This window comes from Trachurus trachurus, assembly GCF_905171665.1.
Source record: "Trachurus trachurus genome assembly, chromosome: 22".
NCBI classification, from domain to species: Eukaryota; Metazoa; Chordata; class Actinopteri; order Carangiformes; family Carangidae; genus Trachurus; species Trachurus trachurus.
In genome coordinates, this window is record NC_139907.1 from 7,028,585 (window position 1) to 7,045,095 (window position 16,511).

General features: G+C 41.3%; 1 protein-coding gene across 1 annotated transcript; it reads right to left on the reverse strand.

Annotated features, from left to right (window-relative positions):
• Window positions 1-2,609: 2,609 nt before the first annotated feature.
• hhipl2 (HHIP-like 2) lies at window positions 2,610-15,028 on the reverse strand (the record flags this gene model as incomplete). The annotated part of the gene is made up of 10 exons (XM_083998536.1): window positions 2,610-3,385; window positions 4,170-4,252; window positions 4,569-4,650; window positions 4,733-4,878; window positions 6,135-6,261; window positions 7,089-7,420; window positions 9,154-9,297; window positions 11,156-11,418; window positions 12,298-12,687; window positions 14,681-15,028. The coding sequence occupies 10 exons, from the start codon at window positions 15,026-15,028 to the stop codon at window positions 2,610-2,612; spliced, it is 2,691 nt and encodes an 896-aa protein (XP_083854662.1).
• Between the last annotated feature and the right edge of the window lie 1,483 nt (window positions 15,029-16,511).

Consider the following 16,511-nt stretch of genomic DNA (forward strand, 5'->3'; position numbering starts at 1 on the left):
ACATACAATATTGAGCTCGACAGGCTCACACCCGGCGGCCAAGCGCCACGAGGGGGCTAGTTGTTGCAAAAACAACAGAAATACTGTGTCACAGACTATGTGGGGGGGGGAAGACAGACATGATGTCATCTGTTACGAAATGCGTTGTTTCCTCAAAGCGCTATACAGTTCCTACACTTCAAACAGTCGCCTCTCTCCCCCCTAAAGAAAACAGCCACAGGTAATAACAAACAGAGCTAATGGAGCTGTTGCACGACGGGAACGAGCCACTTCACCACGTCGCTCCGGGGCCTCCACTGTCACAGGGTGGCACTTTAAAGGAAACATTCAGAGGGGCAAGAGGGGGTGTTGTTTTGTCTTTTTCTTTTTACAGTGTCTGTTGAAGAAAAAAAAAAACCTCAAACATCCAAGAAGTTAATTTGTGCAGCTCCACCAGGTTGTTTTTAACTCCTACGTAACTATGCATTTTAAAGCTGAAATGCACAGTTGCCTGCCTGGGTCTGTAATTTGTGAGGGTCCTGTGGTTTTTACGGCTACGCTGCAACATACAAAGGACACACACAGCAGACTCACCTTGATGTGGAGGGGAAATGAGCGCTTGGAGCCCTGCAATATGAGAGGCTCCTTAAAAACTTGAAATGTAATCCTCCTATTTCCCAGTCGCTTCGGTGTGAAACAGGTCGTCAACATGTCTGACTAATAAGAGTTCAGGGAAACATAAGTGCACTCGAACACGGAGAGAAGCTGCTCACACAACAGAACGGACTGAAACATGACGCCCTACATAGATGAACTGATGTCAAATCATGGTACAGTAAATGACAAGATTTATGTGATTTATGTGAATTTATTCTTATATTCTTTTGTTTTGAGACATACATTATCTAATTTGTAAAAGGATTTCTTGAAAAACAAGGGGTAGGCTACATAAGTTTGCTTCTTTCTGGCCCCTTTTATTCAGGAGTTGCATTTTTTTTTTTGTATTAAACTGTTTTTCTTTTCTTTTTTCAATGAATTAAACAAACAAATAAACTAAACCAAACTAAACTAAACTAAACACAGATGTAAATTGAATCTTTGAAAGTTGTTGTGAATTGAACTTAATTACAAGTACAATGAAATTTGAGTGCAATCCAAAACAGTGCAAGGAGACGACAACAAAAAGTAAGAGACTGAGTCATTGTTTTAAAAAACCACACAGCTATTATTCTCTCAAAAGTTATGTTGTTGTACCCGTAAAGTATGATGTCATGGCATAGATTGGGAAAGTACGGTGGCCCTGAGGGTCAAACACAGGGCAACTTGAGAAAACACATTATTAAAAGACACAAATCTGCCACAAATGCAGGAAACAACTTCCCGTCAGTTTGACCACACATGCACTGTAAAAACTCACAACACCTGGGGAAAATATACCAAAAAAATGACAATTATATTACAGCAATAATATCTGCATTGTGCCATAATCAATATATTTTTATGTGTGTGTGTGTCCGGAAACCCTTCTATTATTGTGTTGTGAGTTTTTACAGTGCATGTGTTGTTTGCTGAATTTGTTGTGCCTGTATTGGGCTTTTAGAGCCACCGTACTTTAAAGCTCTTTTCAGGAACACAATACACAATAGTGAGGAGATTAGTGGAGGAGAAAATACTGGATCGAGAGATTCATGTAACGTTCATGTGCACATTCACAGCTGTTATTATACAAACCATGATCACAGTGGCTTCAGGTGCTATTAGTGGTGAGGAGTTTAATTACAGAGAGCTCAGGCTCACACACACACACACACACACACACACACACACACACACATACACACACAACACACATTCACACTTTCTACAGTATATTTTTAACTCCTGAAGTTAAAATTGAAATAAGAGCAGTTCGAGTTTGGCATTTTTTTTATTGTTATTCATTTGAAACCTTGTACCATATAAATGCAGACACTCAGTTGAATCATTTTGTGACTTTTAAGAAAATAAACTGTAAGGAAACAGTGTCATTACACACAAAACTACATGCAACAATTGTTTAATTAAAGGAACAGTTCAACATTTTGCAGAGACTTGGATGGCTCATATCGATACAGTTAAATACTCATTGTTTTTTTGTGTTTTTTTGTTTTTTAAACTTTTGTCCAAAAGTAACTCAGTAAAAAAGCATCTTATTTTTATTCATTGAAGCATCCGTATCAGATGTTATATCTTATGTTCAGAGTGTAAAACAACAGGTGGTAGTTTTATGAGGGTTTAGGTCCTAACAGGTCTCACTGGGTTCGGGATGAAACACTTTGATTGATGGGCTTTTGTGTGTGATTCTGTTTAATGCCAAGATAAGAAGGGTTAGGGTTAGGCTGCTGGATCGGCTCCATATTTATTGCACAGACACGACATTTATCGAATCGGTCTTAACATCTGACGTTTGGCAGCACAGTATTCAAATTCACAAATTAAAACATCAGTCTTTTTCTTTACATTGTACCAGGCCGCAACACTGGTGGTTTTACGTAATATTTACAAAAATAACCAAAATAAAGACTCAGATATAATGAAAATAAAGATTTAAAGTGCTTTGGCGTCTTTTCTTTTTTTTTTTTTTCTTGTTTTTACCTGAAGCTGTTTCTCGTTGTCTGAGGTTTTACATTCAAGCCGGTCTCAGAAAGACGCTCTGCTGCAGATTCCTTCACCTTCGTGCTGCCTCTCTGCAGTCCGATTGGCTGCTGCGCTCGTTTCCTCTTCCTCTTTGTGTGGATCAGGTTGTCGTTCAGGCTGCTGGACGCTTTGACATCACTGATCTCACTGGTCTCCGAGGTTTGATTGGCTGTCGGTGTTGCTTGCTTGTTATCTCCGTCACTGACTGGATTCATCTCAGTGGCCTTTTCCGATGTGTCCCCAGATTTCTGCCGCAAATTCTTCTTCTTCTTCTTGTTGGTTCGAGCTCCACCTCTCTGCTTGTTCCGATTTTTGTTCTTCCTTCGTCGCTTCAGTTTGTTTTTCTTCCTCTCTTTCTTCTCCGGTGTTTTCCAGCTCAGGGCGGCAGTGCTCCTCATCATCATGTCGGCTGCGAGTGTCGTAGCTCTGACCTGGCTGCTCATCAATAGTGGTTTGGTGGGAGTGGGAGTCGGAGTAGGAGTAGGAGTGGTAGCAGTGGTAGTGGGAATAGTAGTGGTGGGTGTCGGGGTGGTGATGGTAGTGGTGGTAGTAGTGGTAGTAGTGGGTCTAGTTGTGGTGGTAGTGGGTCTAGTTGTGGTAGTAGTGGGTCTAGTTGTGGTGGTCGTGGTAGTAGTGGTTGTAGTGGGTCTAGTTGTGGTAGTGGTGGTGGTGGGTTTGAATTTTCTTGGCGGTGGTCTTGTAGGTTTTTCATTGGTCTCCAGTACAGTCACTGAAATGGCAAAGATGTCATACTTTTACTGTTTCACCTGCTAAAATTCGGCTTTGAAAATGGAAATTCAATTGCTTTTTCTGTTTTGTCTCTATTTTGAATACACTTTATGTAAAACGGGAGTCCTCAGTGAGATTACACAGTTTAGCAGCAGATCAATATGAAGAGTGAACAGTGAATTTAAAGTCTTGTTTTCTGCACAACACTTCTTGCAACTCAACTCAACAATATGTGAGTCATCTCTAGTGCACCTGGACTAAACCAATGTTATTCACTCATTCACTGAAATTTTCCTTTCAAATGTTCAACATACCACACCATGAAAATTATAAATTTATTAAAAGGATACTACACTCAAAATCAATAATTCACCAATTTTCTATTCACCGCCATGACAAAGAAGGGTTTGGAGAACTTTTGGAGTTTTTAAGTCATCAAAACACTTTTGGTGTTCCAGGGGAGAGATCAAATTATTTTTTCCCGAACAACCTTTTCATGTGGCGGCTTCAGGACACTTGGGTCAGTACAGACGAGCAGTATGGAGGTATCTGGATGTTTCATAGTGTGTTTTGGACGATTCAAAAGTGAACTCTATCCGCCGCCATTATATGAAAATCGGTTGCCAGCCGGACCCCTCCTGGAACTCCTAAAACGTTTTGATAACTCCTTCCTTGGCATGACGGTGAGTAGAAAATTGGTGTATTATCGATTTTGGGTGAAATATCCCTTTAAGCTATAAGAAAAGAAAGAGGTAAAGTTGATATTAATGAAGAGGTAAACTTACGTTCTCTGGGAACAAATGGAACTTTTTTCCCCTTCACTTTGACCGGCAGCGGCTTCTGCTTACATTTCCCTGGAGGAGCTCTCCTGCAGACCAGACCACACACAGTGTTGTTGCCCAAAAATAAGACTTTCAATCATCAAACAATCATAAAGAAAACTACTCAAGCTGTTAAACTCTTTCTCCCTGACGACACAAGCATTAACAGGTTGTATGACAACTGAGTCCTAAAGAAGCGCTGTGAAGATCAGAACGTCCCACAGATGAGCCAGTGTATTTAAAAAGTTTAAAGTTTTAATTGACTAATAAGATATCTCTATTGGCTTTAAATCTAAATATCATAGATTTATGCTGATTTTTTTCCAATCAAGGTAAATAAAAAAGTAGATATTGATACTCCACCTGGATGGATCCATAAATTTGAAGACGGTCCCATAAGGAGACGAGGCGCTGGGATGCGCTGTGGCCAGAAAATACAGCTCTCCTAAATCAAACAGAAACACAAACACAGCTTGTCAGTTGTTGAAATCCAGAGCAAAAACACACAGAGAGTGAAGAAAAGTTACCTGCTTCATCCTCAGCGAAGGAGATGATGAACTTGTGGTGATGATTGATGAGTCCGGGGAAGGAGCATGTTTTCTTGTTGCCCATACACACCCTCTTCTCTCTCCAGATTCCTGTTGACTTATCTTCCTCTAGCGCCATGATTCGACTGCAGAATCGACAAGAAGCACTTGTATCGTCACAACCAACTAACGTACAGTAGGCTTATTATATTATATTTAAGACAGGAGTTAATAAAGCAGTTAATCATCATTATGGGAAACAAGAACTAAACCAGTAAAACCAAGACTCAAGCTCATCACTGTCACTTCAATAAAGCAAGAGTCGAACAGTAGAGGGCTATAAGTAGATGGTTCTAATGAGCTAATTTCATTTTCATTTCATTTCATTTCAATTTATTTCATTCATGGTATACATTCTCACATAGTTGCACATATTTACATAATGTACACATTTTCACCATGAATGAAAAGGAGCAGGGTGAAGAAAACGTATAGTACCTGCCCCTCTCTGTTGTTACAATTTCATTGGCTTACTTCAACACCAATATTATTCTCTGTTTCAAAATATTAACTAGCTAACTATTATATTAATTAGCTTAGCTTAGCATGAGTCTTGGTTTTATGAGCTATTTGCCAGACTGTTTGATTTAAGCTGCCAACTGCTGTGTTTATGCTAAGCTATGCTATCTGTTTTCTTATATAGATGTCAATAAACTCATAAATTAATAATGATAATACAAATAATAATGGCTTACATTTATATAGCGATTTTCACGATACCCAAAGCCATTATTCACTCATACAACATTCAAACCAGTGATTAAACTTTATTATAAAGATCAACCTGATAAACCAGGATGTTTCTTTTCCTTCAAGTAGATTCAAATCATTTTTTATATACATATTATAAAACTGTGGCACTAACAAGAGGCTATATAACTCCAATAATGTCTTAATAAAAAAAAAAAAAACATTTATTGTAATTTTCCTGATCAGTGCAAAGGGCAAAAGAACACAAAACAATTGCACTGAACATAGTATTGCACTTATGTAATATAATAAATCTTGCACTTTAAAATAAAAGTAGTACTAGAAATATTCTCCATTCACTTTGTAAGCAGCAGAAACCTCCACTGTGCAGCACGTATCAGGAGCTAAAGACTTTCAGCAGGACACATTAGATGACGTCAGGTCCAACAACAGCTCGTCTAATTGTCTCAAATCATTCTCAAACATTGTCCAAAAATTGTAATGCAAGTTGGAACATAATTGAGAATGTACTGATTTAAAATTGGAAACACGACAGCTGACAAACCAAGTCCCCACCAAAAAAAAAAAACTGCTTAAAAATCTGACCAAAAAAAAATCACTTCCAACAGTTGGAGATTAGCACAAATCTTACCCACTCATGAAGTCTCCAAAAATGTACAGGCCGTTCAGATTGGGTGATTCACATCCTCGGTACACATATCCCCCAGTCACAGACTTCCCAACATGATGGCTGTATGCAAATATAGGCAGGACGTCATCTGTCGACGAGAGAGAGACAGACAGACAGAGAGAGAGAGATGTAATGTTTTTGACTGAAATCTGCAGCATTAAGGGATGAACTGAAAAGGGAACATTACAGCAGAGACAACAGGAGGTGGACGTATCAAAGAGGGAGAGAACAGCTCCTGATTTTTGATAATAAAGGGAGGGATAGTTCACTCAAAATTGAAATTTCACTCATTATCTACTCACCCTCATGTCGACTAAGGGCTGGGAGAAGTTTCAGAGTCCTCCGTGCCTTCTCTGAGTTACAGCGGGGCTCGGCGCAGCACTGCATGTCCATATGACGGTTGCAAATGGATACCACTTTTCTTCGTAACAAAAAGACATCCAAACACCTCCATAGTGCTCGTATGTAATGTCCGTCTTGTATTGAAGCCCCGAAATGCAAAATTGTTCTGAAAAAAATTAAATAAGTCTATATTTCAGCGAGATTTGGACGGACCAGGAAGAGGAGCTTCCGCTGCAAACAGGCTTGAAATATAGACTTATTTAATTTTTTTCGGAACAATTTCGCATCTCGGGGCTTCAATACAATACGGACATTACATACGAGCAGCATGGAGGTATTTGGATGTTTTTTGGTGTGTCTTTTTGTTACGAAGAAAAGTGGTATCCATTTGCAACCGGGCGTCATATGGACATGCACTGCTACGCCGAGACCCCCTGTAACTCAGAGAAGCCACGGAGGACTCTGAAACTTCTCCCAGCCCTTAGTTAGTCGACATGAGGGTGAGTAGACTAGATAATGAGTGCAATTTGAATTTTGGGTGAACTATCCCTTTAATGAGGAGATAATACTCACTCAGGGACGAGTTGTGGCACAGTTTCAGATCGTAGCACTCGAACCCTTCTTTGGCCCTCCAGCCGTAGTTTCCTCCCCTCACGATGATGTCGATCTCCTCGTAGCGGTTCTGGCCCACGTCGCCACAGAAGATCCTCCCGCGGCCGTAGCGGGTCACGGGGTCTCCGCGGTCCACGGAGCAGCGCCACATGTTTCTCACCCCGTAGGCGTACACCTCGGGCCGGGCGCCGGGGTCACCGAGGAACGGGTTACCGGGCGGTATCCTGTACCGCCGCCCGCTGGAGTCACTGCCGTCCACGTCGATGCGGAGCGCTTTTCCCAGCAGAGCAGTCCTGAGCAGGGGAGAAAAAAACCAAACCAAAACAGGATTTAGTAGCTTGAGCAGTGATCATAAATCACAAGCTGTTGTAACACCGGTGGTGCTTAATAATGTGGAAAGATTGTGGAGAATGACATCATTATGTAATAAATTTAAAGGTGGATGATGACTAGATAGCAAGCTGAAAGGTCTATACTTTATCTAATGGTTAAAGCAGAAGTAAGCGGAATATCTGTGTTAATATAAGTCTTAAATAGTTATATCTTCTGACAGCAATCACTTATATAGAGTGTTTGGTCTGAAACACGGGTCTGTCAGTCACTCTGCTCTGCTCTGAGCCGAGGAGAAAACTTCCCTTGTATCCTACAACCTTTATCCAATGAGGAGAGAGAGCGGCATAAAGGGGCGGTCCTCTCTGTGTGTGCAGCCAAGGGATGCGCGTGAATGTGGTGACGTAGGGACGAGGGTGGGGACTGCTAACTCCATCGGCTGACAGGAAGTTAGCCAAAACCACCGGATCGCTTAGGCTACTTCTGCTTTAAAGGTAGAGTCTGGAGTTTTGTTCGTTGCAGTTTTTAAACAAAACATTCAAACTGCCCCTGCCCATTTGCCAGGAACGTAAAGGAAAAAATAAAACAGTCTGAGTGAAGCGCTCGAGCCATGGGCTGATACCCGGCCGTCACCAATACAATACAACGGGAGCCTCCAGTGTTATGCTGTAACGAGTAGGAGGGCTGTTGTGGTGAGATGGGAAGCGAGTGTTAGTGGTGGATCTAACCGCTACCGCTAGCCGAAGTTAGCATCGAGCTAGCTCCCCTCAACGGCCCTCCTACTCGTTACAGCATAACACTAGAGGCTCCAGTTGTTGGTGACGGACGGGTCTCGGTCCGCAGCTCCAGTGCTTCACTTAGACTGTATTTATTTTTCTTTGCGGTGCCGCTGCTGGGGGGGGGAGCTAGCTCGATGCTAACTTCGGCTAGCGGTAGCGGTTAGATCCGCCACTAACACCGTCTTCCCAGCTCACCACAACGTCCCTCCTACTTGTTACAGCATAACACTGGAGGCTCCCGTTGTATTGTATTGGTGATGGCCAGGTATCAGCCCACGGCTCGAGCGCTTCACTCAGACTGTTTTATTTTTTCCTTTACGGTCCTGACAACTGTAGAATGTTTGAATGTTTTGTTTAAAGCAGAAGTAAGCGATCCGGTCGTTTTGGTTAACTTCTCTAGAGAGAGAGAGAGAAGCTAGCACTCGCTTAGGGTTGTGCAATCGTTTTATTCATTTATCTATTGGTGCTGTATACTGTCCCATGCTTCAGGATGCCATGTCATAGTATGGTTAGTGTTATTTATTGTTGTCATGTGTCTGTACTGTGATGTGGTTTTGTTTTGTACTGTGTTTTTTGTATGGCGATGCAGTCTCCTTGCACTATTGCCCACAATGAATTTTCCCTAGTGACAATATAGTATACTTATCTTATCTTATCTTATCTTATCTTATCTTATCTCATCTCATCTTATCTTATCTATTACAGATAAAGTCTAGATTTGTTTCAGTTTGTTTGAAGTTTCTTTTTAAATTTCTTTATTGTGGAAAACATACAGAGTTGATGTAACAGGGGAATTTATATGGGCTTCACACATTATATATCAACAATGCAGCATTGACCTTATAACCCTGATAAACTGTATGAAAAGCATCCAACATAAAAAATGAATTAAACCCATCTCCATCCCATCTCCTTACTTGTTTTGTGAGTTGCCGTACTTCCCGAACGGATCGCCGGCTTTTCCACCATCTCCGGTGAAGATGTACAAATATCCATCGAGGCCAAACAGCAGCTGGCCTCCATTGTGGTTTGCAGCTGGCTCGTCAATCTCTAAAATAACCCTGCACATATAATTGGGGGAAAAAAGAAAAAGAAATAAAGCATACTTCAATCACTTAAAGGCATAAATATTAGGCTGCCATGATATGTAAGTACGTCCTCAGGGCACCTCACCCACATCCATCCTTTACATGTTAACGCTAATGTCTGTTTGTCATTCTTATGCAAACGTAAGTGCTGACAGATATCCAGCCCTCAGCCCAGAGGAGCTGGGGGTCGGATATGAGGCCATACTGATAGTTTTAGGGCACGTTTGGCAGTAAAGCATAATGAGGGTGAATGTTTATCAGAAAAAATACTGTTCTCCTCCTCACACGGCTCAATGTTGAGACTGAATATGAAGCCAAACACAGCAGCTGTTTAGCTTAGACTGAAGACCGGTTGTTTGCTTGTTCTAGAAAAGTGACATGTTTTGATTTTGCATTTTTTTGGTTTTACACACAACAGGTAATTCTTTCCATTTTGATTTGAACTGACTTATTGATTGATTTACTGACTGATTGGGTTCAGTTTCCTTCATATAACGATCTCTGTATTAACCGACAGGCTTTTTTCTAGAGCAGACATGGGCAACTTATTCCTCAAAGGTTGGTGTAGCTGCAGGTTTTTGTTCCAACCAATCAAGAGCTCACAGTTTGACCATCTACTGTCTGAAAACTGAGATCTGTTGATTAAATGAGTCAAGTCTGGAAAGAAAACCTGCAGCCACACAGGCCGTCCCTTTGTGGAATAAGTTTCCCATGTCTGTTAGATGTCTTTATAAAACAAAAGTCAACATATCCCCATCGGACAATCAAAATAAATCCAAAATAAAAACTGAAATTCATCCTCCCCCGACACCAAGGTCACATGAAATACTATGGAAACATATCTGCACCTTTGTTCAAATGGCAATGCATTTCGCAAAATGAATTTCCATTTGAATAAAGGTGCAAAAATGCCATGGCAATACGACATTTGATCAATTACATTTTAATTCCTATTTTCATCAAGATTATTGAGGATTGCATTGCCACTTTGAATATTGAAATGTAAATTGCCATGTACACTTTCAAATTGTATTACAAAATTGCACATTGCATTTCCATTTTGCAAAATGCATTGCCATTTGAATAAAGGTGCAGATACGCTTCCATAAAATACAAAGACGCTGCTCTCTAGGCCTACATCTGCCCACTTCAATTACCAGTGGTTCCTAACTGGGCACATGGGGACCTTGGTTCTCTGTGTAACAATGAGACAATATAGATATAATGTGGTAATTATAAGGATTTAGACGTGGAAGTATAAGTATTTTATGTTTTGACAGACTTGATAAAAGGCTGATTTTCCAAAATATCAAAAATATTCCCACAAGTTGTACAGACTGTATCTAATACATAATTGTATATATTTGCATACTTACAAAAAAGACATGTTCAGGCACTGCACTGGAACAGGATGCAACAAAGTCTGTATCATAAATTAATTTATCTGACTTTTATTGTGATTCTCTCTCTCTCTCTCTCTCTCTCTCTCTCTCTCTCTCTCTCCCCCCCCCCTCTCTCTCTCTCTCTCTCTCTCTCTCTCTCTCTCTCTCTCTCTCTCTCTCTCTCTCTCTCTCTCTCTCTCTCTCTCTCTTTTATTATTTATTGTTGAGTGATTTTTTATTGTAGAACATTGAAAAGTTGACATTACTACTAAGAAGATCATTTAAATCAAATCTGGGCCCCAGGAAGTTTGGCCCAACTCTGGAGTATGATTCACTGTGTCAATCCTGGTACAATAACAGCCCAGAGGGTGGATGGCAATATAATACTATATTTCTGTCAAAGGTGCCTGCATGCAGAGCCATGAGAAGAGAGAGAAACCTCCTCCCACCTCTCAGAATAAGGATCAGCCACGTTCATGTCGTAGTCGGACACCTTCCTCTCACTGATCCTCACTCTCTCCAGCTTGCTGTTGACCTGGATCGAGTAGTAGATGAAGAAGCGCCCGTTGTCTCTGTACTTTGGGTGGAAGGCCATGCCCAGGAAGCCCCTCTCATCCCCCATCCAGGGTGTGGTCAGCACCTCCCCGCTCACGTCCAGGAAAGGCCGCTCCAGCCGGCTGCCGTCGGGCAGGTAGACCCACACGAAGCCCACCTGCAATTCAAGCATGTTAATACACCTGCGTTGAACATTTATGCTTTAGGTCAGGGGTTCTCAACTAGTCTCACTCTGGGACCCACATTTTCCCATGGACATTAAGTCGCCACCCACTTTTATAGAATTCAAACCAAGATTATTTTTTTTAAAGCCTTTAAAAACTAATTTTGCTCTTTATTGAGCAAAGTGCATTTCAGAGCACATGAATGAAACTGAGGAGGAAAAAATATCAGACTGCACAAAATGGAGACCAACAAAATGACATATTTGACTTCTAATGCATCTCTGCATTCAGAGCATATTCACAAAAGTGAATAAATATCAAATTGCACAAAATAAAGACCCACAAAACAAGGTATTTTCACTGCATTCAGGCCACATTAATAAGAAACTGATATCTTTGCATTCAGAGCAAATGGAGCAAATAAGAAGAAACTGAGGAGGACCGTTACAACTGCTGTGTTCATGTGTCCTTTCAAAATAAGTTATTTTTCAAAATAAAAGACATGTCCAACATCAGATGTGCATTAAATATTATTTACTTTTTTGACCAGCTGTCCGCGACCAATCCAGAACGGGTCCGCGACCCACTTTTGGGTCCCGACCCACCAGTTGAGAACCACTGCTTTAGGTTATCTCATGTATACTCTTCTATAATCACATATTGATCATGTTAACTCATTTACATTGTCCTACTTAATATGCATTTCTATAATCTTGTTAATATATTCAGGATAAATGGCTTTATGTAATTCTTTGTATAAACACTGTATTGTTGGAATAAGTGTTTGGTTTAATGTGGACCCCAGGAAGAATAGTCTTCATCTTTATGTTGACTAATGGGGATTCAAAGAAAGAATACAATAAACAATAAACCTGCTCTGCGATGAACATCCTGTGTGTGTCGTCGCCGCTGTGCAGCATCAGCACAGGGTTCCTCAGGTTGTTGGCCACCTCGGTGAGGCACAGCTGGAGACAACCTCTGGGGTCTTCCACCACCTGGCCCAGGTTGCTGTTGAGGCCGGGGCTCTGCAGCACGTTGGGGTAGCAGTAGTCCTGGTCGGACAGGTCGACCAGGCTGCAGAAGGTGGACACGTCCCGCTCGGACGTGTCCTGCAGCAGCCGGTTCTCTGTCAGATATCTGACCACGTGGCCACATTTACCATGAAACTCTGAGCAGTAGTCAAAGCAGAGGCCGGGCAGCTCTCGGACAGGTGTGTAGGGGTCCTCGGCATCGAACAGGTGGGCGGCGTAAGGAGAGCACTCCTGGATCGGATCAGATTAAAGAGATAGTTTAATATTAGTATCTACTCACCCTCATGTCGACTAAGAGCTGTGAGAATTTTCAGAGTCCTCCGTTCCTTCTCTGAGTTATGGGGGGGTCCACGCAGCAGTATTTGTCCATATAATGGTTGTGAATGGTGCTCACTTTTCTTCGTCCAAAAAGACACACCAAAAAACATCCAAATACCTCCATACTGCTCGTCTGTAATGTCCCTCTTGTATTGAAGCCCCGACATGAGAAATTGTTCCGAAAATAATTAAATAAGTCTATATTTTAAGCTTGTTTGTAGCGGAAGCTCCCAGTGTCTCAGTTCACTGCTCTTCCTGTGTCAGTGCAAATCTCGCGTGATTTGCACTGACCGGCGGAACAATTTCTCATGCCGGGGCTTCAATACAAGAGGGACATTACAGACGAGCAGCATGGAGGTATTTGGATGTTTTTTGGTGTGTCTTTGGTGTGACCCCCCCCCGTAACTCCGAGAAGGCACGGAGGACTCTGAAAATTCTCCCAGCTCTTAATCGACATGAGGGTGAGTAGATAATGAGTGAAATTTGAATTTTGGGTGAACGATCCCTTCAAGATGAGTTAAGATGAGACACTATACAAATCATCATTGAGACATTTCATTCCCGTCAACAATCAGACGGGGAGTATAAATCAAGGGGACTCTTGTGTTGACTTGATCGTTGACAAATAAACCAATTACATCACAAATTACAGTATTTAATATAGGACATTTCAGCAGCTACACACCTCCAAACCTCCCTTACTCCCCAGGGACATTTCATTGGCATAATGATATAGATCTAATATCAAGATGCTGCAGATTACATTTTGACTCTGGTTGCCTGCAGTGTCAGCTGATTATAAATGTCATTTTAGAAAGTTCACTCTGGCTGTTTAAGATTAAATAAGACAAGAGGAGGAGGCCTGTGAATGTTAATTTAAAAAAGGTGCATCATGACCCCCTTACAAATAAAAGTCCAATATTTACAACATGTTTGGTGGCTTTAATTGGAAAAACTCAGATCAATTAAAAAGTTGATAGAGACTATAGTAGACACTAATATCCTAATAAAGACTATGCTTTATGTTAAGCCAGAGGTTTTCAACAGGCGGTCCGTGACCCCTAAGGGGTCCGTGGTGGTGCTGCAAGGGGATTGCAAAATTTTTGGTTGATTAGATCATTTAAAAAAAATTTTTTTTACATTTATGTTTAAAATAAAAACTTAAATTTGAATAGCTTATCATGCAATTGACAGGTATTCTTGATATTGGCATTGGTATCAGTTAACAGGGTCTGTTTATAAATTGCAGTGGCATGGCCCCCTACTCACTGTAGCTTAAAAACATGAATATGAATTTGAAACGCTTACTATTAAATGCACAATAACAAGGTACTAGGCCCAGTTTGATATAAAACACAATTTTATACAATATAGTAGGGGGCCCCTGCTCCATCAGTTTGAAACTCATGGAGCAGGGACCCCCTACTATAAAATTGTGTTTTATATCAAACTGGGCCTAGTACCTTGTATTAACGTTACGTACCTTGTTATTGTGCATTTAATAGTAAGCTTTTCTAATTCATATTCATATTCATGTTTTTAAGCTACAGTGAGTAGGGGGCCAAGCCACTGCCATTAATATACAGACCTTGTTCACTGCCAATATCAACAATGTCTGTCAATTGCATGATAATCACACAGACAAGCTATTCAAAATCTAATCAACCAAAAAATTTTGCGAAGCCCCTGCAGCTCCACCACGGACCCCTTGGAGTCATGGACCCCCTGTTGAAGACCCTTGTTAATTAACATAACAAAAATACCATATCTTTTAATTTAAAAGATTTTAAATTAAAATTAAAATTAAAAGATATGGTATTTTTTCATTGCTAGAGGTTTGTTTTTATGTTGCAGCATCCTCAAAAGTACACAACCCACACACTTTGAAAGAAGACAACATATTTACCTGGCACATGATTTCCTTCAGCTCGTCAGCGCAGAGTTCATAACCCGCCGCGTCCAGCTGGTCAATGATGTCCCAGTATCTCTCTGCGATCGCGTTGTCCGTGCTCTGGTCGCAGCAGCCGAACTGCTCGTACTGGGCGCAGAACTCCAGGTGCCAGAGAGGTTTGAACGGCGGCTCGAAGTCCAGGCACTGGGGGTGAGCTGATGCAGGCTGCTGCTGCTGGACCGGGACCAGCAGCATCACTGACAGGACCAGGACCAACCCGGAAGATGAGATCGGACCTCCGGCCGTGCGTAAAACCGCGCGGCTTGGATGGAGCGCAGCATCCCGCGTCCTACTACTTGTCATTTTCGCTGTGTGCCCCCGTAAGGATCCAACTGTTTGCTCTGCTTTTAAGTATGAGCCAGCGTGCGCGTAAATGCGTGTGTTACGCGTGCGTAAAATCTGAAGCTGGACTGAAAGCCCCTGACCTGACTCCAGCCAGGTGAAAACACACCTTGTCCCCAGCTCTATCTCCCATCAAGGCCAATTAGTCGCAATTAAACCACAACCGTTTCTTAATGAAGTTACCTGATCCATGTTTGGCTCTGCACCACAAACAGTGGTTTTTCAGCAGCCCCCGGTGAAGTTGGCAGAAAGGCATGGACAAATTTCTACAACACACACACACACACACACACACACACACACACACACACACACACACACACACACACACACACACACACACACACACACACACAAACAAGGCACAGTGTCGAGACATGCTAAACATCAATAGGCACACACACAACACAACACAAACTGTAATTTTGACTCACTTGCGCGTAAAAGCGCCTCCGGGGCAGCTGGCTGTTTGTTGGCAGCAGCAGCAGCTGTGCTTCATCCTGCACATCTACTGTCCCGGCATGTCAACTCTCATTTGAATACACAGGAAAAGTGTCTGTCATCATTTCTCACTGGTGCCACGAAAACAAAGGGGGCTGGAAGACATATATCTACTCTCATGTCTGTAAACCACACATACATAAATTCAACACTGACAGCAGAGGGATAGAGCAGGTATAGACAATAATTTGTAGGCTCATAGGAAGTAGGTTATCAACTGAATAAAAGAGTATATGCCACACAACAAAGAAAAACTCTGGCACCGTTTATTTCAGATCATAATTTTAATTTCTTCTGTTGATCAGTTTGTACAGTAGAAGTTAAAGAAGAAGAAGATTACAAGAAGTTTAACTTCCCTGGGTCCCAAAAAAGGGTCTTACAAAGGACCAGTATTTTATGTTTATTCACTTGAACCCCAAGATGCATCACTGAAGACAATATCAACTCACACTGCGGTGTGAAAGGAAGTGGACCCTGTTTTATTAGCTGAGTTTGAGGCCCTGTTTTGAAGACTGTGTCTGTTTCAAGATGTTTATTATTTGTGAATATTATGGAGGGTGATCATGAATTAAGTTGTTTTCTTTAATATCACAGAGCAAACCTCCTGTCAGGCAGAATTCAGCATAGGCCATAGTAAAAAAGTAGATATTGGTGATAGTGGAAGAAACAGGCCTGTTGTAGATAATTCTGCTTAATAAAGGTCAAGATCTGATACTAAACAGAATATAGTATTATTATTATTTTTATTGTTTAAGTGATGATTTGAATTACAAATTTGTATTAAATGTTTAACATATGCAATTCATATAGCTACACAATCTCACTTTGAATGTTGTTTAAAAAACCAAAACTCATAAAAAGACTGTAAGAGGTCAAACATAATAGCCTAAGTTTCTTATCTTCATCGTGAATGTACAATCATTAAAATATGTGAATGAATTTG